General features: G+C 40.9%; 1 protein-coding gene across 6 annotated transcripts in view; it reads right to left on the bottom strand.

The window, feature by feature from the left end:
* Positions 1 to 3859: 3859 nt before the first annotated feature.
* The window catches only part of schip1 (schwannomin interacting protein 1), a 261637-nt gene continuing 237521 nt past the window's right edge, over positions 3860 to 27975 (bottom strand). For 5 of the 6 annotated variants that reach the window (XM_037774717.1, XM_037774718.1, XM_037774720.1 and 2 more), the window contains 6 exons: positions 16670 to 16788; positions 14384 to 14501; positions 13052 to 13249; positions 6545 to 6668; positions 5875 to 5968; positions 3860 to 4786 (listed from right to left, as the gene is read on the bottom strand). In XM_037774717.1, the coding sequence (XP_037630645.1) occupies positions 4735 to 4786; positions 5875 to 5968; positions 6545 to 6668; positions 13052 to 13249; positions 14384 to 14501; positions 16670 to 16788 (705 nt within the window). In that variant the 3' untranslated portion in view covers positions 3860 to 4734. Of the gene's footprint in view, positions 4787 to 5874; positions 5969 to 6544; positions 6669 to 13051; positions 13250 to 14383; positions 14502 to 16669; positions 16789 to 24159; positions 24509 to 27975 lie in introns of those variants that run through there. The other variant, XM_037774721.1, reaches the window with a different exon arrangement.

Here is a 27975-nt window from a genome sequence, read left to right as displayed (position 1 = left end):
AATGTCAGTGGGTTCGTTTGGTTTTTTCCGTCTGTCCAGCTCAGGTGGGCGGTGGCCTTATGACTGCTCTGTTCCAAGATACCAAGATCAGGCAGAGGAGAAAACGAGGAAACCCAACACTTCCTAGGCAAGGCAGCTTTATTTGTAGAGCACATTTCAGCAATAGGGCAATTCAAAGTGCTTTACATAAACATTCAAGATCAATTATCATACTTGATACATCATTAGTCATCTGAATAAGTCAGAATACTGCATCTCGTTATTTATGATTTCTTTATTTGTGTATTAATTTGTTTTTTCTATATCCTTTTTTAATTCAATTGGTAGTTAACTAGCCTATACTCCTTCTGAGCATGGTTCTTTTTCAGTTTGTATGTGGCTGGGATATAGGGAGGGAATTTGGAGCCATGTTTGTGTGAGTTTGTGTTTTGTATGTTTTGTATATTTGGTTAATTAAAAAATTGGAAAATCAAATATTCTAAAAAAAAAACAGTGAAATCTAAAAATCATAAAGAAGATATGTCATATTTAAGGCAAGGCAGCTTTATTTGTAGAGCACATTTCAGCAACAGGGCAATTCAAAGTGCTTTACACAAACATTCAAGAACATTGTGACAAAGTGCAAAAGAACATTAAGACATAATTAAAACAGTTATAAAAACATAAAAACATTAAAGATTAGAAAATAAAAACAAGCTACAAATAAAAGCTATAGGATAGAAGCTAAAATAGAATATAACACACAAGAGTAAAAGCCCTAGTGCAGTATAAGATCATTATCTGGTTTAATAAAAGGCAGCAGCAAACAGGAAAGTTTTAAGCTTTGTTTTAAAGGTCCCATATTATGCTAATTTTCAGGTTCATACTTGTATTTTGTGTTTCTATTAGAACATGTTTACATGCTGTAATGTTTAAAAAAAAAATTATTTTCCTCATACTGTCCGCCTGAATATGCCTATATTTAACCTCTGTCTGAAACGCTCCGTTTTAGCGCATTTTGACGGAATTGCAACAGAATTACGTGCTAGGCAACAGTTTGGGTCCATGTGTACTTCCTGTCAGCTGATGACATTCACATACACTGCAACCACGAATAAACTGGTACACATTTAGAATGTTTACGTATAAAATTGTGTAAAGGGTCTAAATATTGTATATTTGTGACATCACAAATAGGCAGAAATTCTGACAGCTTATTTCAAATGCAGAGTTTCTGAATACGGGCTATGTGTATTTCCCTGTGGATTGAGTGTTTAGATACTTTCACAGTATTTATACAGAACTTAAGCCTGCTTTATAATAAAGAAACATGAAAATTGCACTTTTTTATTATATGGTACCTTTGAAAGAACTCAGAGTTGGAGTTGGTCCTGCAGGTTTCTGGGAGCTTGTTCCAAATATTTGGTGCATAAAAACGGAACGCTGCTTCTGCATGTTTAGATCTGACTCTGGGGACACTAAGCAGACCTGATCCAGATGACCTGAGAGGTCTGGATGGTTCATAACATTGCAGAAGATCTGAAATGTATTTTGGCCCTAAACCATTTAGTGCTTCGTAAACCAGCAGGAGTATTTTGAAATCAATTCTCTGAGAGATAGGGAGCCAGTGCAGAGACCTCAGAACTGGCATAGAGAAAAGAGTAACTCGGTGCTCCAGTGCTGTAAATGTGTGTGTTACAGTGCTACAATTTTGAGATACTTATACTTTACCTGAGTACTTTCTATTTAGTAATAGGCTACTTTATTCTTCTACTCCACATTTCAGAGGGAGACATTCCTTCTTGTTACTCATCATTTACTTCACAGCCTTTGCTGATTAAGATTTTCCATGCAAAAGATATGATCAGCTAATAAAATATGATATCATGCAATATTATAGATTAAATAAACTACCCAATATGGGCTACAAAGTACCTAAACTGGCTCCATCTCAAGCTACAGTATTAAATGCTGCTTAATGCATCACTGATAATAAATAAAACAACTAGGCTATATAATAGTACAGCACTCTGAAAGGACCTGCATAATGAGCACTTATTTTTTATTAGGGCTGTCAATTGACTAAAATATTTAATATATAATATATAATATATATATTATGTTATATATATCTATTTATCTATTTTATATATATTCATTGCACATTTTTTTATTTATTCAAAATGTACCATAAAGGAATATTTGTCAAGTATTTAATAATCTTATCAACATAGAAGTAGGCAAATATGTTTGCTTTATGCAAAAGTATGTATATATTTATTATTGGAAATCAATTAACACAAAACAATGACACATATTGTCCAGAAACCCTCACAGGTATTTAGCACAAGAAATATGCTGAAATTATGACATAGAAACTCAAACTCAACAGGCAACAACAGCTGTCAGTGTGTCAGTGTGCTGACTTGACTATGACTTGCCCCAAACTGCATGTTATTATCATAAAGTGGGCATGTCTGTAAAGGGGAGACTCGTGGGTACCCATAGAACCCATTTTCATTCACATATCTTGCGTTACCTAGCCTCCTAAGGAATCCATTGGTACCAAATGGAGTATGTTTTCTATTTTCATATGATGCTACTATCTTCACTCCAGCCCGCTACAACCCCTGAAAGATAGATTGCGTTAATACGTTAAAGAAATTAGTGACGATAAAATGATTTTAACTTTGACAGCCCTACTTTTTATAATTATATTCTGCTTATAATAGCCTACTTCTGACCTTTTACTTAGTGTAATAAAGACTTTGAATACAGGTCTTTTATTTGAAACATAACTTTTTACATTGTGAAATTATTACTTAAGTGAAGGATCTGAAGACTTCTTACACCACTGGTGCTTATCCATGTAAACTTTGCATAAATACTATTTTAAATTGATTTCGAGCGACAATCTTTGCATTTATATCTTATATTGGCTAATTTCTCATCAAGTTCATTATTAAATCTATATGGAGCCTATCTATATCTATAACTGCTATAATACATGTATAATATAATAAGTCACTTTATGCTTGTTTGTTGTAATAATGAGGTTGAGAATTCATTTTAATTATTTATTTATTAATTTGCTGAGGAAGATCGAGTGATATGATTGAAAGCTCTTTGTGGGGAGATTGTTTCGCCAAGGTCAAGAATGAACTTTTAATCTATTTTTTTGAGTATCTGAGAATTGCACAAGGTGATACATTAAGCATGACTTCATCCTCTCTTTACACCCTCCAGTCCCAGTTTTCAGGACCTGTGATCGACTTAAGAGAGTGCACTCTCTGAAACTGAAGTGGTCAGTGAGTGGTTGACAGGAGTTTCCTGGCCTTTGGCTTGCTTCACCTTAGGACCATCAACGAGTGAAACTTGCTCTTTAAATGCAGTATATGACGAGTCAGAGGACCCACTGGGAGAGCGAGGGGGGGGACTTTCTCAGAGACACATTTATCATATTCTACATGAAAAAAATAACATTGTATTCATTACTAAACTGTCCAAGTCATTATTTCTGTTGAACCACAACTGACCATTCATCATTATAAGTCCACAACTTATCATTTTTCATGTGAAAGATCAAATCCTAATTCTGACTTTAAAGGGGTTGTCCAAATTAATATGGAGTCCCTTTAAGAGCAGTAAAAAAACGACCCAGATGAGAGAGTGAGAGACAAACAATACCAAAATGAGGCAAAACCGAAACATAGGGAGTTGAGTCATGCTATGTGTAATGTGGTGGCGCTTTATTCTCGCTGCAGTTGCGACCACTGATTACACTTCCTACGTTCATTAGAAAGAGGAAGGCTGCATTTTTTATGCAAATTCGTGCAGCTGACTTGCAGAAACATGCAACATACTGCACAACAAACCAACATATATGAAACAAAGTTTATTCTTTATTTTACATATCTGTACATAAACATTTCTTCCCTCAAATAAAGTTTCTGATTACAGTAGGATGAAAACGATATTAACACACTTATTCATTTAAAATGACTCGTGTCAGAAAATCAACATTCACAAAATGTTGAAGAGCAATTAGAGTGAACGTATTACCAAAAGCTACGACTCCACTACAAGGCAGGCATGTTTCCTTTACACTCTTTTAGCACCTTCAAATAAACATTTCTCAGTTGAAAACTACCATTTGTGCAGAATAAAAACAGGTCGACTTTGAAATACTTTAAAATTACTGTCCAACTTAAAATGGTCTGAAGAAGTTAGTTTCCATCTGTTTTTTTTTTTATACAATGTTGTTTCTTTTTTTCTCATGACTGACTTTCTACTAATTTTTTCACTATTATTTTATTTTTTTTCCCACAATTTTTGCATTTGAACAGTTATAATTTAGTGGCGAATGTAGAAAGTTAAAAAGAAACAATAGCAAAGCAAGGCCGATCACTGCACAGGAAGCTGGGGACAGAATCCATGACAACACACAATCAGATTCCTCTTCTCCCAGGAAGCAGGAAGTGCTCCTCCGTCCTTAGCGCTGGGAGAAAACCACAGAAGCAAATGAAAGAGGGTGGCCTTCTTCTGTGCTGCTGCTACCACTGGAGCCAGTGGGTTGGACAGGAAGGTATAGACGTGGGGAGACGGGGAAGCAGCGAGGAGCAAAATACTTGGGACAAGCGGGCAGGATTTGGATCGACACGGGGCAGAGGTGGAATGGCCAGAGGGGGAAAAGTCTGGTTTGGAGCGGGAGCTTAGCTTGGCAGGGGGGAGCGGGGTGGAGCAGGGACGGGCATCTTATTTGGATAGGGTCCTCTCGGCCAAATGTTTCTGCTGGCTCTCAGCATGCCTGCAAAAAAGAAAAGGAACATACAGTCGGTTAAAGGATGTCTGGTGATATTTTATATGTTTCTAATTGTCAACAAAACCTGAGAAAAGACCAAAACCAACAATGAATTGATCCTATTCACAAATACTGTCCGTTGTCCAAAAAACTATTCAACATTAAAGGGACTATTTGTAACTTTCAGAATTGCTTGTTAACAGCGACACCTGTGGCCATTAAGTCAACAAAAGTCAGCGTCGGGCTCGCGCTTGCTCGCTCTAAATATACCTGAACGAGCATCGCTCAAAACAGTGAGGCGACACACGTCAGCTAAAACCACAATATCACTCTATATTTCAGCTGCTTGGCAGTAATGTTAGCAGACCAGGCGAAGGTCTCTCCATGAATCACTGCTGATCCTAGTGTTGGCTTTTCCTTCTTTAGCGCATGCTGAGGCAGCGGGGCTCTGCAGCGAGTAACGTTATCGCCTCCCGATCGCAGCTGGAGGGAAAAAGAGGAGACACCGGCAACCGGTCGGACACGATAACGTTTCTCGCTGCGGAGCCCCGTCACTTCACAAGACACGGAAAAACTCTGTTGGTCTGGAGGAGCTGCAGTAGTTATTTCTGCACAAACGTCCACAAGTCGCCGTAGTTGTTGTTGCTCGAGCGCTCGTCGACGTAGTTATGCTGCTAAGTAGCACTGGGAACTGGCTAACGGCAATTCCTTTAGATGGAATGAAACAGGGTAAAACAAAAACATATGAGTGACTGACACTTCACCGCGTCATTTGAGCGCTCAGCTTTATTTGTAATCACGCAGCGTCACGCAGCGACAAGTGTCGGTTGCCAGTTTGTAGCTTCATGTCACCGGCTTCCATTGAAAATGACTTGTGTTGCTCGTAGAGTGAACACAGCTTGAGAGCAACAGACCGGATAGGAGAGACAGAAAATACTGAGAGATGGACTGACTGATTGTTGGTTTTGTTTTTTTCACAAGACTTCTTGACAATAACAAAAGTATAGACTATTTCTTTCCAATCTTCTTCTTTAAATAAAAAGAGTTTTTCTTCCTCGTGCAGTTAATAAGTTCCTCATGAAGTGCTTCATCACCTGGTGAGGTCCTCTATGTCAACCAGCATGGCATCTTGCTCCATGTGTAGTTCATCCCGAATCAGCAGCAACTGTACAAGCTCCTCATTCAGACCTGGAGTGGTAGATAATATAATAGAAAACATCGTATCAGACGTATCAATATTGAAAAGCAGGTGGACATTAAATCTACATGATATACAGTAAAGTATCTTCCACTAGGGTTCCTAAAACGACCTCACAAAGCCATCGAAAACATTATGAGCATTGATAGTCAGACCACACATCAGTGGTTGTGGTTGACCTTACATCACATCATATGTTTCAGCTATTGTTCCTTCAACTTGTAAAAGCGAGGTTTTAAAGGGAAAAGTCTGTTTTGTAAGTAAAAGTAGCTGATTGATGATTTTGGACCCATAGGGAGTTTTGGAGCTGTTTTACTTTAGATGAGGGATTATATTATTCATCCCTGAGTAGCAGGATCAATGATGTGTACAGTGTGCTGACAGTAAATGCTCAGGGGAAACTGTTAACTGGTACAGTTCTTTGAACTGACTAACAGGGGTCAGTATGTATTTGCATGTTTTTCCCCATTTGCTCACTTGCTCATTTCTGCAATTGAAAGTATAGGTCAGTGTCAGTGGCTGTGTGTGTATGTACTGAACTGTATGTGTGTGTGTGGTCAACTCACTCTCAATCTGGGAGTGCAGGTCATTTACTATAACCTGGAGTTGCCCCAGCGTCATATCTCTCAAGTCAGTGGGCTTCAGGCTTCTTTTCATTAGACACTCGCTGATGTGAGGCATGTGTGGAAGCTGCCGAAAAAAACACAGACACGGTTAAAAAGACACGTGAGACATTTTGCTTTCACTATCTGGAGTTTGAAACAAGGTTCAGCTACAAAAACCCCATTCTTTTCGTGCTGTATGACTAGTTTTTCAGATATTTATGCAATTCCCTTTAAGGACATTCGTGTCAAACAATTTCATTCCTGCGACAAAAAGATACAACGCATTATTAAATTCATGGACCTATTATCGGTTGAAATTCATAGACATATCATTAAATAAAAAAGTTCTGAAACAATTGGTCAGCTGTATTAACTAAACAATCTGACAGAAAATAAGTTGAACAACAATTTTGATAATCAATCAATCTTTTAAATCATTTATCAAGCAAAATATTCACTGGTGCCAGATTCTCAAATGTGAGGTTCGTCTGACTTTCTCTCTCAACGAACTGGCAATTGTCATTTTTCATTATTTTCTGACATTTCATACGAAACAATTAATCTGTTCACTGAAAAAGAATAATCAGCAGGTTATTCGGTAATGAGTACAATTGCTATTTATTGGTAGGGATGCACCGATACCGATACTGGATCGGTCTCGTGGCTTCTCCTGATAACGCCACAGATTAAACAAAAGGGAATGTCAGTATTTCTTCAAGGCGTTCACCACCCTGCGTAGGGAGACTGTAAAGTTGGGGGATTCCACGAAGAAACTACTGTGTGGTCACAAACAGGTTGACGGTGTTTTATACAAATAAACCGCAATAATGAACTCAGTGACTGTGTGACGTTTTCACTCTCCAGCAGGGGGCCAGCAGGGGCCAGCAGGGGCCAGCAGGGGCCAGCAGGGGCCAGCAGGGGCCAGCAGTGACGCTGCTCTTCCTGAGAGTTTTCATTTGACTTCATATCTCCCTTTATATTTACACTGTGATTTCTCCTTTCATTGGTACTTTGAAAATTTCCATGTCTTCCCACTCATGTGAAATACAGTATTGAAACACTAGTTACGTAATCACAGACAAAGGTAGAGTGACAATAGAGGGTGAGAAATTATTTTTTTTCCCCTAAGAGTGAAAATGAAAAAGGCTTCCGTTTAACTCAGCTCCCTGGAAGTTTCAGAGTTGCATTAGTGCCAATGATTGTATTGACTAATAGATGAGCATGAGCTGGCTTTGTGTATGTGTTAATGAGTCTGACTGCCACCAGCAGTTGCTTCAGTCAACTTCAGGGTGTAGCCACAACATGCAATAAAACCACAACGCATTGCGTGTGTGCTTTCTCAGGCACGAATGTTGCAGATAATTTGCTTTATGTTTACCAGACTCTCCCTCTGTCAACACTCCTATCCAACCGGTCCACATTCTTTCTCTTTCCCTCCAACACCCATTTTCTCTTTACCTCCCACTCCATATCTCCAGTCTTGACAAACAGTAAGTGAGAAAATGTGTGCGCATTCTCTTTGCATGTGCCACACTCTAAAGTGTTTGCATGTGTGGGCGTCTGGCTGGCTCTTCTCGCTAGTTTCTCACCCCTCTTTCACTTTCACATTGGCTCTGATGCAACTGTACTTGAGGCAACAGTGTGTGTCAGTTTCAGTTTCGAGTGACAGGACATTCACACAAGGCGGTGATAGAAGAGTGACAGAGAGAAATGTGACGTCAAAGACAAAGTCTGAGGTCTGAGGTCTGAAGTGTGAGTTTCTGTGATCATACGTCTGATTACAATGTTAATTGACCGGGTGTTCAATACCAGCTAAAAAAACCTCCAGCAATGACTCAATATCAGATTGAGGAACTACAGTACACGTCTCTCTGAAAGAAGTTAAGAGAAAGAATTGAGGTTTTACAGTAGAATCTAAATCTCTCCCCTGTTTTCTCTGGATGACTTTCTTGCTTTCTCTCTGTGATTCTGTGTTCAGAATTAGGAAAACACACACACACGCACGCGGGCAGACAGTTGGATGCAGGCTTACTGTGCTGGCCGAATTCCCATTCTTTGCCCTTGATGAGCGGGTAGGACAATGAAGTTTAGTTGGAACTGAATTAAACCAACTGGCAGCAGCAGTATAACAGCAGAGTGGTTGTTGTTGGACCTTTTTTGTCTGACGTAGCCCTCCATCTCTTTATTAGATGAGCTTAAGTACCTCTTCATTGATACATCATCGTGTTCCAAATGTGTTCATTTTAACTGATTTTAATGTGGTTGTTAAGAAATGCTATATATTAGGTGGAGTGTCATTTGATCATTTTTTCATACAATTCAATTATCAATGTTTACCAAGCTGGACCTTTCAACCATTTATCCATCACTTAAAGGACCAGTGTTTAACAATTAGGGCGATCTATTGGCAGAAATTGAATATAATATTAATGAGTATGTTTTCTTTAGTGTATATTCATCTGAAAATATGAATCTTTGTGTTTTCGTTACCTTAGAATGAGCCGTTTATATCTACATATGGAGCGAGTCCCCCTTACGGAGTCCAGTAACCCATACTGGACAAAACAAACTCTTACCACGGGAGAGGCTTCAGTTGGTTGCAATCTCCTCACCTCACCGCAAGATACCGCCAGATCCTACATACTGGACCTTTAAAGCTAATTATATCAACTATTTATGCATTATTTTTAGCAAAGTATTCCAACTGTTTATCTATTACTTTTAGCTAATTCATTCAACAGTTCATCCATTGCTTTTAACTAATTATATCTACTGTATCTATTTCTTATAGATCAGTGATTTTCAAGCTTTTTGAGTTGCGACACCCCAGAATAATCACGTCTCCGCCCGGCATGAACAGCTCCGCCCGGCATGAACAGCTCCGCCCGGCATGAACAGCTCCGCCCGGCATGAACAGCTCCGCCCGGCATGAACTGCTCCGCCCGGCATGAACAGCTCCGCCCGGCATGAACAGCTCCGCCTGGCATGAACAGCTCCGCCCGGCATAAACAGCTGTTTCTACACGCCTCCCCCTGCTGATTTTGAGTGATTATAGTGATTGTTCTGATTAATAAATATAGGTGATATAAATAATGCTTTGTTTGTGATGACAGTTTTGTTTCATTTTAACAGCTAGCACCTATATAGACATTGTCCAATGTGCTCCAGGCTCTGTGGATTTTTGATGTGTTCCGTGACATTTTTCTCTCCCCCTGACCTGCCGGAAATCCCCCGTCAGAAACTCATGTGAACGCACATTGCGTGTGACTCTCACAAATACACTCAATAAAATCTATTCTGAGGGAAAGTATATGACTGGTACAGGTGATGTAATGTAAAAAAAAAACATTCCCCAGTCTAAAATATGTTATTCTATTTTTTTTCTACACAACCACCTGGTGACCCCCAGTAATTATCTTGCGACCCATGTTCTCCCCGTGATCGCATGGGGAAAGGGGTATTCGGCATCTCTGATGATTCACAGTGGCGACCCCTAACGGGATCAGCCGATATACGAGCAAACACTACTTTTAGCTACTAATTTTAATGTTCAAATCTTAAATTTAAGCTAACAATTTCATCTATTTATCTATTACATTTATCTGTTTCAACTGTTTATCCTTTAATTTTAGGTAACTATTCCCATTACTTTTAGCTGATCATTTCAAATGTTTACCCTCTCTTAGCTGACTATTTCAATCAATTGATAATTTCCATTTATTCACATTAGTTGAGCTACTTTACGGTGCTTCCACGCACCCCAGGCCACTGCAGAAGTACCCCCTGGTTAGGAATCATTTAGATTTACATGTAACATCTACAGTTTAATAGATCTCTGGTGTTGTGGACATGGCAGGCGGCTGTAGCCTTAATACATCTTAATATTCACTGTGTGTTCCGTCTGGATGTGACAGTGATGTCTTCTGACTGCTGAGCACTGCTACATCCCTAAACACTGAAGTCAATGCTTTCCGGCGTATGAATTATAGATGGACCCGGCCGAGCTGCCCCTCTCTGCTCTGAATAAGTAAAGCGGCTCTGCCTGCAAGTCCGGGTGGAAATATAGTGGGTATAAGTCTGTGAGTGTGTTGGTGTGTGTGTGCTCCCGAAAAGGCAGTGAGGCAGATATTAACGGATGAAATAATGATGAGCAGGTTCGTCATCACCTTCCTTCCTCTAAATGACGGCAGAGGGAACAAAGCAGGGGTGGGGTGGGGGGGCTTCCTGTGTCATCATCATAACATATAATACTCATATGTTACTGAATCACAACCCACCCATTTATTCTCACCAACTTTGACTAATGGACCAAATGATGGATCTTTGTCAACAGAAACATGGAGTGTTACATGACACATGATTACCATAATTTGTCTGACATTTTGTTCCAAAACCAAAAAAAGAAAATGATGTGTATGTATTGTTATACATCATATCTGGCGGCTCTCTGATCCAATTAGCTATCTAACTCATCTGAAAATATGACTTTTTAATGATATGTCTTCTTTCTAAATCATCAGCTTGAGTCAGTCAGACAGAATCAGTTATATACACAGAGTTACATCAACAAAAGGAGGAATACTTTCTGTTTTAAGCTTCTGGTTTTGCTTTAAAAGCATCACCAGGAGCAGGTAGAGGTGTTAGGACGCAACAGTCCATTAATATAAAGTGTGCCAACTCGACTCGGCTGATGATGTCACAGGCCTACACAATAATTTATGGCCGCTATACAAAATAATTGATCAGAGTAAAGAGGCTTTTGCCATCAGCAGATATACTGTAAGATGATGATGGTTTTAAACCTGGAATAACTGATGTTTTTAGCCACTTGGCAAAGAGGAAACCAGAGGAAACAAGCTGTAAACACTAACATATTATCACCTTTCTGATTAATATGGCGAACTTGTGAGAAAACAGCTGCCGATTTACACACCCAGCAGATGTGGAGCAACATTAGCATTCATTTGGAGTCGTGTGTCTGGCCACTAGGCGAGTCTAATATTGACTCTCCTCTCCACCAACTCTGGGAAAAATATCCAGCTCTTTAGCTGCAGGTAGTGGACAGCAGTATTTCTTTTAAAGCGTTTCTGCTGAAAATAGCTGCTGGTCTGCGATAAACTACACTGATGAGGGCGATGAGAATGAACCAAAACAGTAAAGTAGAGAGCCGGAAAACCTAAACAATGAGCTGAAAGATGCTATAGAGCTCTGTGGAGCTGAGGGGAACGGCAGAGTCTGTGAGTTCATCACTACAAGAAACCCCTTTCACATACAAGTAGTCATGTGATCCATTGTTAATATGAAAATACTGATTATAGCTGCTTTAAAGGTGCAGTGTGTAGGATCTGGCGGTATCTAGCGGTGAGGTGAGGAGATTTAAACCAACTGAAACCTCTCCCGTGTGCCAAGCGTGTTGGAGAGCTACGGTGGCCGACGCAAAAACGCGTTGTACGTGTTGTACGTGCTGTAAGAGTACCCTACCGTATTTGGAGCAGAGCCAGTGCGTAGAGTGTGTGTGTGCACGTGGGAAGTGAGTGGTGAAGCAAGAGAGAGAGAGCGGCAGCGACGGGAGCGAGCAACGTTATCGAATCTGGCCCAAGCAGGAAAAGTTAAAAGTGTCTGGTTTGTCGCTGTCGTTCTGGGCTACTGTAGAAACATGGCGGTGCAACATGGTGGACTCCGTGAAGACTTCCTATGTAGATATGAAGGGCTCATTCTAAGCTAATGAAAACACATAAATTCTTATTATCAGGTGATTTTACACTAAAGAAAACATACTTATTAATATTATATTCCATTACTGCCAATAGATCCCCCTAATTGTTACACACTGGTACTTTAAAGTAAAACCAAAAGCTTGAAACAGCAAATACTACTTTGTCTTTTTTTTGGAGTAACTCTACTCTTACATGTCCTATTTAAATTTAAACGACAGTCCCTCGATGACTTGCAGCTATTGCTCCTTTTCGCCTTTGTGCAGCAAAAACGAGGACCTCAGGTCATTCTGACAGTTGGCGTACGCCATGCCGAGTCCCGTTCCTGAGCCGAATGAAATTGGCCAAGTGTGCCGTTTGAAGAACAGGACAGAAAGCACGATTCCTAACCCCAGCCCGGTGCCGAGTTTAATGGCACCGTCTGCCAAGCATCGGTTCCACTTCTTCCCCAGCTCCTTCTCAGACATGCTGCTGGACGTTAGCTTCTCTCACTACTGTCAAACGAAAGTGGATCTCTTGGTTCCAGTGCATTGATTTTGTGTTGTATTCGCATGCTAACCATATCTGTATAAAACTATATAATTCTTGACCCAGTCCATTACATTGACATTAATTTTTGTAATGTATAAGAATATAGGAGTCATAAAGAAATTTAGACATGTGTTCCCTTTTTCTTTTTTTTTAAAGTTGTCCTCCTTATTGATGTAAAACTTCAGGATCAAAGGCAGCATTACTGTATGATTCTGGTACTGACCAGATCGGCCACTGGTGACTTCTTGCGATTCTGTTTCTCCACCTCCACCTGCATCTTGGCCATGGGTTTAGCCATAGCCAGGGCCAGCTTTGCCTCCGCCTGCAGCTTCTTCTGTCGACTCACGAAGTCCATGTCCTCCAGAGACTCGGAGTCGTCCTCCGTGGTGTCCCTGTCCGAGTAGGACGAACTCTGCTTGGACTGCGGTGAGGAAGAGGGAGAAAAGACAAGTATGGCCAGTTGGATTAAAATATGCAGGTGACAATGAACAGAATAAGAAGTGAGGGGGAAAGATAAGAAAGAGCAGGTCAGAGGATTAATGTTTATGTATTCTTGGCATTACGGTATGTAGATTTTACACACTGACAGGAACGTCACTTTACATCAAACGGGATGTGAGGAGAGCGCGGATGAACATGTAAAGAGATGATAATTCTCTCTTTCGCCCTCTCTTTCTGTTAAATGCGTCTCAGGCTGACGGGAGGTTAATGTGGCCAGTCATCCGTGGCCATGGCGAGCGTATTCCAATTCACCTCTCATTTGCTGCCCGTGAATTGGTTAACAGGCCAGAAAACGTGAGCAAAGACATTCATAGAGCAACTAAACCGCCAGCTATCTGTCTGACTCATAATGAATGTCTCCCCCCTTTCACTGCTTTCATTCTTGTTCTGTCTCAATCTCGCTTTCACACAATCAGATCTTTAACACCGTCAACCCTGTACTGTATATCATAATCCACATTTCATAGTGATTTCAAGCTTCAAGTCATTTTCTTTCATTACTGAATTCTGTAGAAATTAGGGCTGTCAAAGTTAACGTAAATTCGTTTTAATGCTAATTTTTTAAGCTAGAGTGAAGATATCGGTATCATATGAAACTATAAAAATATAAGGAATCCATTGGCGCCTACCATGTCATACTAGTGTGTTCAGAAGGAGGTTAAATAACGCTCCAAACTTGCGCTAAATTTTGGCGAGAAAAAAACTGTCATGGCTATTTTCAATGGGGTCCCTTGACCTCTGACCTCAAGATATGTGAATGAAAATGTTTTTTTTGGGTACCCACTAGTCTCCCCTTTACAGACATGCCCACTTTATGATAATCACATGCATTTTTGGGCAAGTCATAGTCAAATCAGCACACTGACACACTGACAGCTGTTGTTGCCTGTTGGGCTGCAGTTTGCCATGTTATGATTTGAGCATATTTATATGCTAAATGCAGTACCTGTGAGGGTTTCTGGACAATATTTGTCATTGTTTTGTGTTGTTAATTGATTTTCAATAATAAATATATATAGGATTCAAAAGTGCACATGTGGACATCAGTGCGTACCATGGGGGACAGAGGTGTGTCCAGACTGGTCTCTGTCTTGCTGTCGTCTGCATCGCTGTCCTTGTCGCTGCCGCTGTCATTGACAAAACAGATCTGTAGGTTCATCCCACTCTGCAGCCTGCAGGGAGAGACAGAGATAGACATGTTAATATTTGCATAAATGCAGATAAGAGTCAAGTCAGTTCAATGGTGGCTCGAACTGCAGTAATTGACTCGGACCAGGGCCAAAACAGACCGCAATGTCAACAGCACTGCTGCTAATACAAATGATGAGGTCAACAAAGTGCTTTGCCTCAATAAAGGATTTAGAGTGCTCTGCACACCAAACTATGTGCACTACCCCATGTGTTAAAGAGAGAAAAAGTGTATATATTTATAAAAAAAAAGAAAAATTGTAAAGAAGATCCTAACAGATGCTTGCTGCCTTCATCACCAGAGCAAAGCGCTGGCTGTGGATAGAATTAAGGAAGGCTTGTGTTTTTAATCATCTCCCCTCTTGTCTTCAATATGGATCGATCCAGCAAGCCTCCGGTAGGTCTGATGCAATCTGCCTGGGACCGGTGGGGGTGTTTTTGTGCCACGGAGCAGCAGAATATCACTAGGTGTAGCTCCAGCCCACTGTGGATCAATAATCTGCTTATTCAATGCAGTAATTACAAACAGATGATTGATTACACAGCACAGATCCAATCAGTCCTGATTAAAATAGGACCTGAGCGGTCGATTGTTTTTTTCGGGAGAGGCAGCATCAAAAACCTCCCTGTAACTCAAATTGAAGAGATTGTGAGAGCTTTTACTAACTTTTCATACTTGTAGCTAATATAATGTGATGCCTCTACAGTGTAGACTGACATACTGTATCTGCCAATATGAGCTTACTGCATATATTAGCATTATTATTGGCGAATATGTCAGCTGATAAGTAAAAAGAAACTGCAGTACAGTAAATCCCAAAGATACATTCGAGGTAATTTACAAAGAGTGTAGTTTGTAATGAGAGAGCACTGACAAGTTTATCTTTTAATTATAAATTGTTTCACTCAGCACATATCTTGGTCACAAATCTTTAAAATTGAAGGGGTTCAATTATACACACATCATGTAGGTGCAAGGCTATTTTAAAAAGAAATGTTATGGCTTGGGGATGGTGTGAAGGCATTACTTTTTCCACAATTGTTTAAAAAATAAATTGAAGGGATCCTTATAAAAATCTATTTATATATTGGTAACATTTTTATGTGGACAAATATTAAAAAAACAACAACAACATCCACAAAGCCTTTAGAGATGCTGAATAAAAGTATGGCTTTTCCTGAAAAAAATTGTGAATTAATCATTTAAAAATGTTGGCGGGTCCAAAATTAATGTTTTGTTTGTCTCTGTGGAAGATATCCGACGTCTGGTTCCCACTTCTAACAAGGCTTGTGAGTCAAAAGTAAAACAATGCTGCTATCACATGGTATCTCTGAGTCGTCAGTTAGTGTGGAAAAAAAACGGATAAATGGCTGAGATTGATGGTGAGCGCCTGGCAACGACTTGCTGGGAAGTAAATGCGATGGAACAGGGGGATGGAGAGTGTGACAACTAGTGGCTCAATGTTATCAAAGTTATCAATAGCACCATTAATGTAAAAAAAAAAGAATATTGGCCGATGTATCGTTATATGATTTTAAAATTCTCAAATATCGATAGTGGTATCAACCTAAAAGAAATCCAGTATCAGTCATGCGCTAACACAGTGTGTCTATGGGTTGCCACAATAAAAAAGCAATTCCCATATTACTGTAATCTTACTGTTTCCATTTCATCATCATTGAGGCATTAAGCATCACAATCAGTCATTAATCCGCTGCAGCAATATTGAGAAATCCACGTGATTCAAATCACAGGAATACAAAGAGCACTGGAGTGTTTGCATGTAGTTCCAGTAAGGTACAGTGTAGGAGGTGGTAGTAGCGTCTGTGTGTGTGTGTGGGGCTTTTGGGAAGTGAGAGCCACAAGGGCTGACTGTGTGTGGCTCATTCATGCTGCACCAAATCCTCTCTGTTTCCTGTCATTCTCTTCCTCCCTGTTTGTCCTTTCTTTACTGGTACCCACAGTCAATCTAGACTTTCAGATTCATACCCTTCTGTTTATTTTAAACTCTTGTCTAGCGCTGATCTCTGACATTAAACTACTGCTCCCACCTTTGGGTAGGATCCTCTTTCAGTGAATAATGAGACCACAAAAATAGTACCAGTCACATGTGTATTGTTTAAGAGAGACGTAATATGTCAGAGGTCTTACCGTGAGGACAGGCTGGGTTTGCCACTCTTGCTGCAGCTGGTGTAGATGCCCGGCCCATCGTCAAAGAAACTGCCCAGGGCCAACTTCTGCCTGATAGACTCCCTCTCATTCTTTTGGGCCTGCAACAAGAGGATCAACAAGATACGGTTACCTTTTTTTTACAGATCTTTTTGATGATTTATGTTGTGGTTTCACAATGAGGTCAGAGGTCAGAGGTCAGGGTGGTAGGGATTAGGTGTCTTCTTCAAAGACTAATCAGCAGGGTGGATGCTTGTTGTCATGGCACCTCAACCCCAGCAGGTATATATAGTTTTCTGGCACGCTACATCACCCTAACCCCCGAACCCCCAACTACATGACTAGCTGTGTGCACAAATAGAAGTCACCCCGAGCACTCTCTGACAGTCCAAATCACGTGTGCAAGTATATTAATAGCAGCAGTCTCCTCTTAATTTGCAGTAAGAGCTTCGGTGTCATCCTAACAAGCTCTGATACAAAGTGTGGAGTCAGCTGAAGTACTGAGAAAAAAAATGTGTGAAATATCTAAGTAGGGATCATTACAAGATGACATTACCAGAAGTCACCAGCAGGGGGCGCTGTTGTCTCAGAGAACAACTAGTGAGCAGCACTCCCAATACCCCCGCACACACACACACACACACACACAAAGTAGGTTTTCTCATACAGGACTCACACAGTATCGAGTTTACGTACTGTATGGTAAACTCCACCAGAGGAAGAGCAGTAATAGCCGTTTCACACATGAATAAATCTGTAAGAATCCCACGGATACACGATTCCAGAGTCGCTCTCGCTTGGCCTCCTCCCAATCCTGAATTCCCAGCTCAGCTTTGGCAGCACTTCACACACACCAGTCTCCGTAGGATGTCTCGTCTGTGCTGATAGCAGGTAAACACCGAGGTGCAAACAGCTAATGAGCGACTAAGACTGTTTCTAATCAAATGGGAAGAGTTAAAGTCTCTGTAGCACTTTTCACACATGCTACTGCTGCAAACAAGCATTAGAGACCAGATTTAGGACGTTTTTTTTTTTTAGGAAAACTTTTCTGCAAAAGGTGAGACACACAGTTAGTCTAAACACCACAGTGCTCCTGTCCTTCTCTCAAAAATGAAATCAATAGGCCTGAAAGACAGGAAGAATGGAACGTTTTAGAAAAAAATAAAGTTTTACATGATGTGAGCTTTGGGAAAGTTCTGATGTCTAAAACACTGGCTCCCAACCTTTTTGGATTGTGAATCTTTATAATAAAGCAATGCTTATAGATCCCACGTTCACGTTATATGTGATGCATTAGGGGTGTAAATCACAAGTTCCATCACGATACGATGTTACATTGATTCTTTGAACAACGATATGATATTTGCTGATATCACAAATCTGTCAATTCACGATACAATATATTAGATACTGTGATCGATATTAGACGACATCATATGCCTATTTAACACAGTTACATTCATATAAACTCACAAAAAGCAACTAAATTGCCAATTTTATTACTGGGCTCTGTAGGAATGAGGTGCGCTTGGATGGACATGCCATAGGAATTTCAAAATAAAGGTGCATCTTAAAGATGATATGTATCAATGTTTTCACATTTTGCATTCATGATGTTGGATTGTTGATCACTGAATCGATATATCGATCCAGATCGATGTAACATTACACCCCTAGGATGCATAGAGTTGGGAAAAACTCAGTGTTCATGTCATCGGACAACTTTAGACAAATGTAGGATTACAGAGTTGGTTGAGTGGAGGTTACAAATATTGTGCATTGACAACATAACACTATTAATCTATTAAATGTGGGTTTCATTAACCGTCAACGATAAATTCTGGGTTATGTGAGGCATCCATGTTGTGTTGGTTATTGGGAACTTCTGTATTATTAAGCGCAGAGCCAGAAAAAACATAATTCTATGTATCAAATGTCTTTTGTAGATTGTTAACCATCTTACGATCTCTAACAAAAAAATGTAGGTTTGAAGATTTAAGAAGCTCTTGAGGGGTGTCTGATGGCCAAATGGTTAAGACGTATACCATGTCACCACAACATCTGTGGCCAGGGACCTCCTTTCTCTCTATAATAAAGGCAAAATGACAAAAAAAGAGAGTAGAATCGAGGTGAGAAGTTGGCAGGCAATCTTTCCTCTTTAGATCTGTCTCTTTCCGGGCGCCTGTGTTAGATGTACCATGTATCAAGGCTTGGTCCTGACCGCGGCGGCCCGGATTCGAATCCGGCCTGTGGCCCTTTCCACATCCACTCTCTCTCTCCCCCCTTTCCAAGACTCTATCCACTGTCCTCTCAATAAAAAAATGGAAAATGCCCCCAAAAAAATAACTTTAAAAAAAAAAAAAAAAAAAAAAAAAAGATCTGTCTCTTTCCCATTATCACCCCTCTCCACTTACTCCCCCGCACATCTTCCAGCTTTCTCATCTATCTCGTTCCTCACATTCCCGTGCTTTCTTTACCCACCTGATTCAGCCTCACCAGTCGTTTGTCTTTCTCTCTCTTCCCCTCATTATCCCCAATTCCACTCATCTCCTTCCATCTCCACTTCTCTCCATCAGCCTCGGGCCTCTCTTCTATCTCTCTCTCTCTCTCTCTCGGCTGTTCGTTTTGTTCTTCCCTCTCCAAATTGCTTATCACAGCTTCACCTCTCTCCCACTCGTTTTCTCAACTCCTTCGCTCCCTCCTTTTCGTCTGTCTCTCCTGACAATTGTGTGCAGGCGTTGGTGAGAGTGCCTCCACCAAGGACAAATTAACATAATCCCACTCCACACAAGAGCCCGCAAGACGCTCTTGGCACTGCCAGCGCACACACTGGCACGTAGTGGACCTGGCACTGCTCCTTTGTGTGTGTGTGTGTGTGTGTGTGTGTGTGTGTGTGTGTTTGAAAGATAGCCTGGGGAGTCAAGATGAACACACTTGAGAGTTTCGATTCATTGCTTCAAAAGGCGCAACAGCAGCCTGTGTGGTACAGTGCAGGGCAAGCGCACATTAATGTACATGTACTCATACAACACAGCTGTCAGTCATGTTACTCCACAAAACAGCTGCTCCAAGCAGACCAGAAGCAGCGGGTCCTCTGAACATTGTTAGCCGTTTGCTCCCCTCATGAGGTGAGGGCTGGGGGAAAACAAAACTGTTGTGTTGAGGTCCAGGTGGAACGCATTCAGGACGGCTCAACAGCACCACCATAAACTTTACAGCTCAGTTTCAAAAGAGTTTTCAAGACCACACACACACTCTGCTAGAGGGTTGTGTCGATGTAAAGGCATAAAGTGGTTTAACTTGTCCAACTCTCTCCAAATAAAAAAAAGTTGATTCCCACACTGGAAGAATCTCTGGTATCTTAACTTAGAGATGAGTTTATTTGGGGTCGTGTCTAGAAGGTAACACGCAAATTGGAACACTCTCGTAAGATGGTTTAGGTTAGGATAAGTTGTCGGGCAGCGAGTCTCCTGAGTTTTTGCAAGTTTTTGCAATTTGAGAGTTGCCTGCTAGACACGACTTTACTTGGAAATACTCAGGGTTACATCTTCGAAGTCAGGGATCATAACTCGTTGATTAACTATCTGAACAGCTCAATAGCCCAATCACAAGGTTTTCAACTACCATCACAAGTATGGGTTAATGTACAGCGAGCTGGTCATTGTTGTGAAGAAAACCCCGACATGGTGATGCGTCCCCCCGTGTGGACCCTGACGCAAAGTCTTGCAAAACCAATTGCCCCTCTGGGACCAATAAAGGTCTTGAACTTGAACTTGCATCGCCCTGAAGGAGTTTATTTCACAAAAACGACCGGCTTGCTGTACATTATCCCGCTTATTACATGGCTACTTTCTTAAGAAATCAATAATTTGACACAAAAACGGTCCGCCAGAGTCCGACATCGGAACTGCATACATAGCAACGGTCTGTTATACATAGCAACGGTCTGCTATAAAGAAATAACAGACCATAGAACGCTGTGATTGACCAATCAGAATCGAGTATTCAACAAAGCCGTGTAAAAAACAACTAGTCAGTAAACAGTAGGAGACTATATTTTTCTTGCATTTTACATCCAGTGATCAGAGTTGAGAGTTGTTTAAATATATGAGGCAGAACACAGAGAATATGCTGCGGCAATGATATAAAATAAACATTTCATACAGTGCCACTGGTACACTAAGTGTAACTCATCAGCCCTCAAGGACAAACCTAACTATCTCTGGATAATGGTTTTGATTTACATAAACATTATATAAACAACACAAGGACACACTTTTGCACAAGGCTACTGATAACATGCAGTCATAAGAGCAAACGTTTTATCATAGCGCTGAATATGAATCTTACTATTCATGCTACCCCTTTACATAATGTCAGAAAGTCAGGGTGAAATGTATTGCTTCTATTTATCATTGATTATACTGGTAATTGCTCAATCACACCAGGGCTGCAACTAATGATTATTTTCATTATTGATTCATCCGCTGATCATTTTCTCGATTCATGGACTAATCTTGTAGTCTATAGAAATTCTTCTCAAGGTGACATTTTTAAATGTTTTGTCTGACACCAAAGATATTCAATTTAAAATGAAATAAAACAAAGAAAAGCAGAAATTCCTCACATTGAAGAAACAAATGTTTGGAGTTTTTGCTTAAAAAATGAAAGAATGACTGAAACTATAATCAAAATAGTTGCCAGTTAATTTTCTGTCAATCGACTAATTGATTAATCAACTAAACGTTTCCGCTCTGAATTACACCTTTACAGACTTAATAACTGGAACGTACTGCAGACATAGTTATTACACTTTCTCATAATAAGAGAGGGAAAAAGAAACCACTAGCCAAAAGTTATCAGTGGTCTGCTGCTGGCTTTGCATGCAGGACATCGTCTCTGCATCCAACAGCTGCCTGACAACACAACTTCCTGTCTTTGTATAGACATCATCTGTTATACAACGTGTTTGTGTTGTGTTGTGTGTTTGTGGGTGGGCTGTAGGTGGTAAAACCACCATCATCATCATGGAAGTCCCATAAACCATTTACAAAGGTGTGGAATTCACCACTGAGGGGTGGAGGTGAGAAATGGGTAGTAAATACATGCTCCTTCCTCTCCTTCCTTTTCTACACAACTCTTTTTTATCATCCATACCAATAGCTCATCTTCTACCTTATCTTCGTAATGTTTTAAACTCAAACGTACTTCCTTCATTGGAAGTAAAATAGATGAATTCTCAGAGCCTCTCGAAAGCAGGAAAAAATCTAATCCTGTCATGTTCACAGTTTCCATGTTTGCTTGTTGCTCCTTTTCCAGGTGTTACTTTTTAAATTTTAGTTTTGGGTGAATAAAATGCAAACCTTGCATGTTCCAGGCAAGAAACAAGCTACCATTCTGCTCCATTTATTGGCCAGCTCAAATGGACATGAATACGACGTTATTGTAACCCTTTTGTGTGCTTTACTGGGTCATTTTCCCACTAGAACTTCTTATAAAATCCTATATCAAGTTTCCACATGATGATGACATGGAAATCTGCCGGATCCATTACATTAACATTTTAAGATGCATGTGGGAGGGGTAGTAGAGAGAGAGGGAGGAAAGAGAGAGACAGAGCGAGCGACAGTCCTAACCACCTCCCTCATTTCCTGGCCTTGAGCCGCCCCACCGTCCAAATTAGATTGGGAGGAACACAATTGGGCTAATTTGTGTTTTTCCTGAAATTCAGCAAGCAATTTCCTCTACTGAAAAGCCCTCATTGACAAAGACATTTTCTCCACACTGCACTACAGCCATTCATCCGCAGACCTAGAGGGCGATTTAGCCCTGGCAATGAAGAATGACAGGGTGCTTGTTTTGAGCCCTCAAATCTTCCCTGAAAATCTTTATCAGAGGAGGGAGATGCATTTAATTATCTGTGCTAACAAAGAGCATCCACCCCTAAATTGCTGGCTCTTGTGGCCAGAAATTGTTTAGTGGTTAAGATCTGAGATGTGTGTGTCTGCATGCCTACGGATTTCTATGCTATGATAAAAGGACGGGTCCTTAAAAATGTGTCACCTCTTCATTTATTAATACTTCTTTCCCTCCATTCCTCACTAAGGGCTCTCCATTTTCTTGCACAATGATGGCTTTTCACTGGCTGATACCTCACTGCCTTGCTGGTTGGAGACAAGAACCCACTGTTCACACACATATACACACGCAAATACCAGGTCTGGTGAGTACTGGGGGGCTTGCAAGAGTGAAAAGCATGACATGTTTTGGAAGAGTTGGGAAGGCTTCACTCTGATATGTTTTCCAGGCCTGACAGTGAGCTGCTGCTGAGCTCACAGCTCTACAAACAGATACAAGGTCACTGTGTCTTCTCTCTGTGTGTGTGAGAGTGTGTTTTGACTGGGCTGACTAGCTCCACAGTTCACACAAAGGTTCTCACAGGCTTAGATTTGACTAAAACTGCATCAACTTGTACATATTTCTGAAATAGTCTAGAGTCAAAGTATATTCTATTTAAATGTAAAGTTGCACATTTTGGGAAATAAACATATTTGTTTTCTTTCCTTGAGCAAGACGAGAACATTTATAAAACTCTCTCATCAAAGACTGGAAACAGGGAAATGTCCAACTATTCCTCAAAGTATACATGCTTTAGGTCTACACTCTGTGTGTAAGACCGTCTTCTCTTTCCGTGCGATCTGAGACCTGTCTGTCTAGGCAGTGCACACATTCCATCCCAGATAAGGGACCTGACCTCTGACCCCTCATACGGTTCAGCCTCGGGTCAGTGGAAGGCTGCTCCTGTCACTCGCGAGTGGAAAAGAACAACTCAGCAAGTGGTAGAAGGCTGTACATGAGTATGTGGGGGATGGTTATGGTGGGATACAAAAAAGAAAGAAAAGGGGGTAGAATGACAAAGGGAGGGAGAAGAGCATGAAGTGGGTTTAGACAGGACAATAGATCTCCAAGTGACATTTGAGCTTTCTCTCAGCGAGAAGGCCAGGCTATGGATTTGTGGGAAAAGACTCAGCAGAGGAATCTGTTTTTTTCTCACAAAGACTGAAGCAGATTTAGGGATAAAAGCCTGGTTACTCACACCATTATGTCATAGCTTTGCCCCAAATATCTAAGCACTTTAATACCCAAACTTCGAGCATTACGTCAGCCTCAGTCTTTGGGCTGTGGCACAAACTGTAGGTACACACACACCACACACAAAACCCTTTTAAAGGAATGTTGAGAATTACGCTTTCTTGCAATACACTTATGCCCTTTCTTGCCGAGAGTTAGATGAGAAGATCAACGTCAAACAAAAGTAGCTGAATATGTCTGTCACATATTGGTAGACACTGTCAAGATCAAACCATCACATGTATGACCTAAAATATTCCACCTCTATTGACCACACTGCATGCATTAGTTTCAATTCATTGACTTATAAGCTTGGAACAAGACACGACATGGTCCTTTACCTCTTTGTAGTCATCACTGAGGTAGAGGTTGGACGTTTGCCGGATGACATCATCCACTCTGCCACTTCCATCCATATCATCCAGCGCCTCCCTCATCCTTCCCTCCCTGTCTTATCCTCTCTACTCCCCAGTCAGTAGGTTAGTCCAGACCGACTCCTGAGGTTGAGCCCAGTCAGTACACATCATATTCCCAGCCAACTCAACCCTGCCATGGGCTGACACACAAAAAAAAAAAATCTACTCCACTACTGGTGGCTTCTCTTCATATTTCTCTTACATGTTGTGACAATCTTTCTCTTTCACTTCCCTGCACTACTTCCACTCTCTACGCTGCCGTTCCCACAGGACTGTGAAAGCACAATGGTCAGAGGTAAGGCCCCTTTAGACCCTCCCTACCTTCCACCCTCTGGTCAGGGCGGCCTCTCACAGCCAGAGAGAGCAAAAAGAGAGGGAGAGAGAGAAACTCACGCTTTTTTTTTTTCGTTTTCACGCCCTGACGTGAGGACAGCAGCTGCTCGCAACCAGTTTGGAAAGAGACACCTCAGCCATGGGATAGCCACTATGTGTGTGTGTGTGTTTATGGAAATGCACTTGTGTTTAGCATGCCCATGTGTGTGTGTTTAGATGAGTATGTCTGGAGTCTCTCCTGGACACTATCTCCCTCTGTCTATATTTATTCTCCCTCTGTTACACCCAGGACTCCTTTCTGAATGTGTTTTTTCTTTTACGCTTCCTAACCCTCTTATCTTGAATGGCTTACAATTCTACGTGTGTTTGTGAAAGAGAGAATAACTTAAAATGTAGATTAGCCTACATATTTCAGGCAAAATGAAATGTGAAAGTGTGTGTGTTTATGTAACAGAGGAGGTAGTGTGCTCCCCTTCCTGCCAAGGTAAAAATAGTGCCCTGTCTGGACTCCAAAGCCAGCAGCCCAACAGCCCCGGCCAGCTAAATAAACCCTGACAGCGCACAATGGACCATTAGTCTGGCACACAAACACACACACATATATATACACACACAAAGTCACTCACTGATACACAGTGATTGCCTGTGCCTTGTATCAGTGACTTACATTTTCAATCTGAGCTCTCCACGGTGTGTAATGATCTCATCTTAGCGAGACGCTATCGACCCGTGACTCATATATTTGTCATAGCCGCCCAGACGGAAAATTATGTCCACATATGGCAGCAGAATCCCACTGCAGGGGAACATGACTTCACACACAAACCATCAACTGGTTACACACAGAAATGGGAAAATCATTACCATGTTCTAGTGGAAAATAAACTCATAATTCATATGCAGCAAAACGGGACCACGTTTTTATTGTGTAGTGATTAGATGATATGCACATTAGTGTAGAACTGCAAGCAGTGATTAGTTTTCTTGATTTTCTATTTTATTCAGGCAATCATTATGCAGTAGAAACGGATGCATTTCAGAGGTTTGTTTTTTTGTTATATGGAGAAAAAGGTTTCGAAGAAAATGATTTTTAGATTCCTAAAAATAAGGCATTCAGAAAGTATTGCAGTGATTTTAGTAGTAAAACACTAAAGGTATTATATTGTAGGGATGGAAATCACCGGAGAACCCACAATACGATATTATCACGATACTTAAGCAACGATATGATGTTATTTAACACTTTGCAATATGCTGCAATAAGATATAGTGCGATTTATTACCTTTTTTTCAACTGCAAATTATGCAATTTGTCAACCTCTGCTTTATCTAATTAGATACAGTTTTCACTCTGTTCATCTCAGAGTTTTCATTCACATATCTTGAGGTCAGAGGTCAAGTGACCCCTTTGAAAATGGCTATGCCAGTTTTTTTAGATCGGATCCATTGTCACCGATACCCGATCCAGCTATTTGAGTCAGTATCGGCCCGATATCTGATCCGGTATGGGCGCATCCCTAAATATAATTTTACTAAACTGAAGCCATAGCACTCTTATAAGCCTCAGAGAAATACACAAAACTTGAACCCCGACCTTGTAGTTAAAAGTTCTATACTGCGTCTTTCTTTCTTTGAAGCATCAATCCTCCTCCTGCAGACCGAGTCAGAGGATGAGCCACACTACACTGTCAGAGATCTGACGGGAAGACGGCGATATCTGATAAGAAAAATAAAATAGCCAGCCGAGGACAACAGGGCGTACGAGAGAGATGAGAGGAGAAAGACGAGAGGGGAGAGAGAGAACGTCAACTGATACTGATGAACATGAGTCACATTCATCTGTTCCTCTGCTGAGAGAGAAGACGAGAATAACAGGAGGAAAAAGATGAAGACAGTTGGGGGAATGATGCATTTGCATGATAACATCAAAGAGCATTTGAATGCAAGCACACACAGACACACACTCCAACACACGGGGGTTAAATGAAAAAAAAAAAAAATAGGAAGTAGGTTTGATTCAGTGTTGATCCCTAAGGATTATGGGTAGAGTACAGCGAATTGTCTGGCTGTCTCCTGCATCCACCCACACTGGACTGCTGCTGCTGGGGACAATACAGGGACATACACACACACACACACACACACACGTACACAGGCCAATAAAAGCAGTGTTAGTTGTGAGCGAGGGCGGCCTGTTTGCTGCCAAAGGGTGGGGCAGAGTCTGCCCCACTGATTCTCATTACTGAGGCTGACTTCATAGTGAAGGTGAAGTCAGCGCTGATTCAAATGGGATAGGAGGTCGAGAGGGTTACCAATGCACGGGAAGCCGGCAATGTGGATCTACAAACACACGTAAACTCAATCACAGTTCAAGGGCAAAGACAGGGGATACTATCAGCTGCATATTTGAGACACACACAGGTTAATTCCTCTGATGCTTGACTGTCGGGTCAGCTGAGAGAGCGAGCAAACGAGAGAGCGGGAGAGAGACAGAGACAGAGACACACAGAATGGCTTATTGTTCCAAGTGAACAGAGGGTGACTGTGGGAGAGAGGGTTCCTGGCACCTCCTGTAAGCCTGGGATCCAAGGCCAATAGCACTGTGTGTGTGTGTGTGTGTGTGTGTGTGCATTTGTTGGATACGAACGCACCTAAACTCGTGATGCACTCACTCCATTTTTTGTTTATAGGTTTCTATATCTGTTAATGTCTGCGTGATATTATAACACCAGATCACATGTACTGCCTCTTATGCAAGGAATGTGCTATACAGACTCTGATCTGCTGATCTTACTTTGGAAAGAGGAGGAAAAAAGAACGGGGGCTGCTACCATAGCAACGTGGTGAGAATTTCTCCATGGCGATGCTCTGTGTTCCAAACAAATTGGGCTGCGAAAAGGAGCACGGGGCGGCCCATCGGGACGTCTGCTAACTCACACAGAGGCCGGCGTTTGAGGGAGCTGAAGTTTTGGCAAATTGTACATAATATTAGGGCAAAGTATAGTCTTGTGTTGAATGAAAAACAGGCATGCTGCACAGCAAAGGTGTTATATAGGGCACCCATGCATGACTGTGCAGTGACACAAAGTCAAAAATCATCTTAGAAATAGCAATGAATACAGAAACTTCTCAACTTGCCTTGTTTTATCTGTGTGTATACTCAATACGACTATATGACCTGAAGTCTATATCATGATAAGTTTTCACATTTACTTTGATAACATTAGGTGTAACCATAATATATATTTTCTAATACATTAGTTCATTATTCATTATTTATTTCTTGTGTTGGCTCTGTTCTGATAAGTCTGTCCTGATTAATTACAGCATGACCAGTTAAAGTAATAGTTCAATATCTTGTGAAAAGTGCACATTTGTTTTCTACAAGAATGAGCGTCTGAGCATTAA

This window comes from Sebastes umbrosus, chromosome 7, assembly GCF_015220745.1.
Source record: "Sebastes umbrosus isolate fSebUmb1 chromosome 7, fSebUmb1.pri, whole genome shotgun sequence".
NCBI lineage: Eukaryota > Metazoa > Chordata > Actinopteri > Perciformes > Sebastidae > Sebastes > Sebastes umbrosus.
Note: the sequence above shows the minus strand (reverse complement) of the source record. Positions and strands in the feature narration are given on the sequence as shown.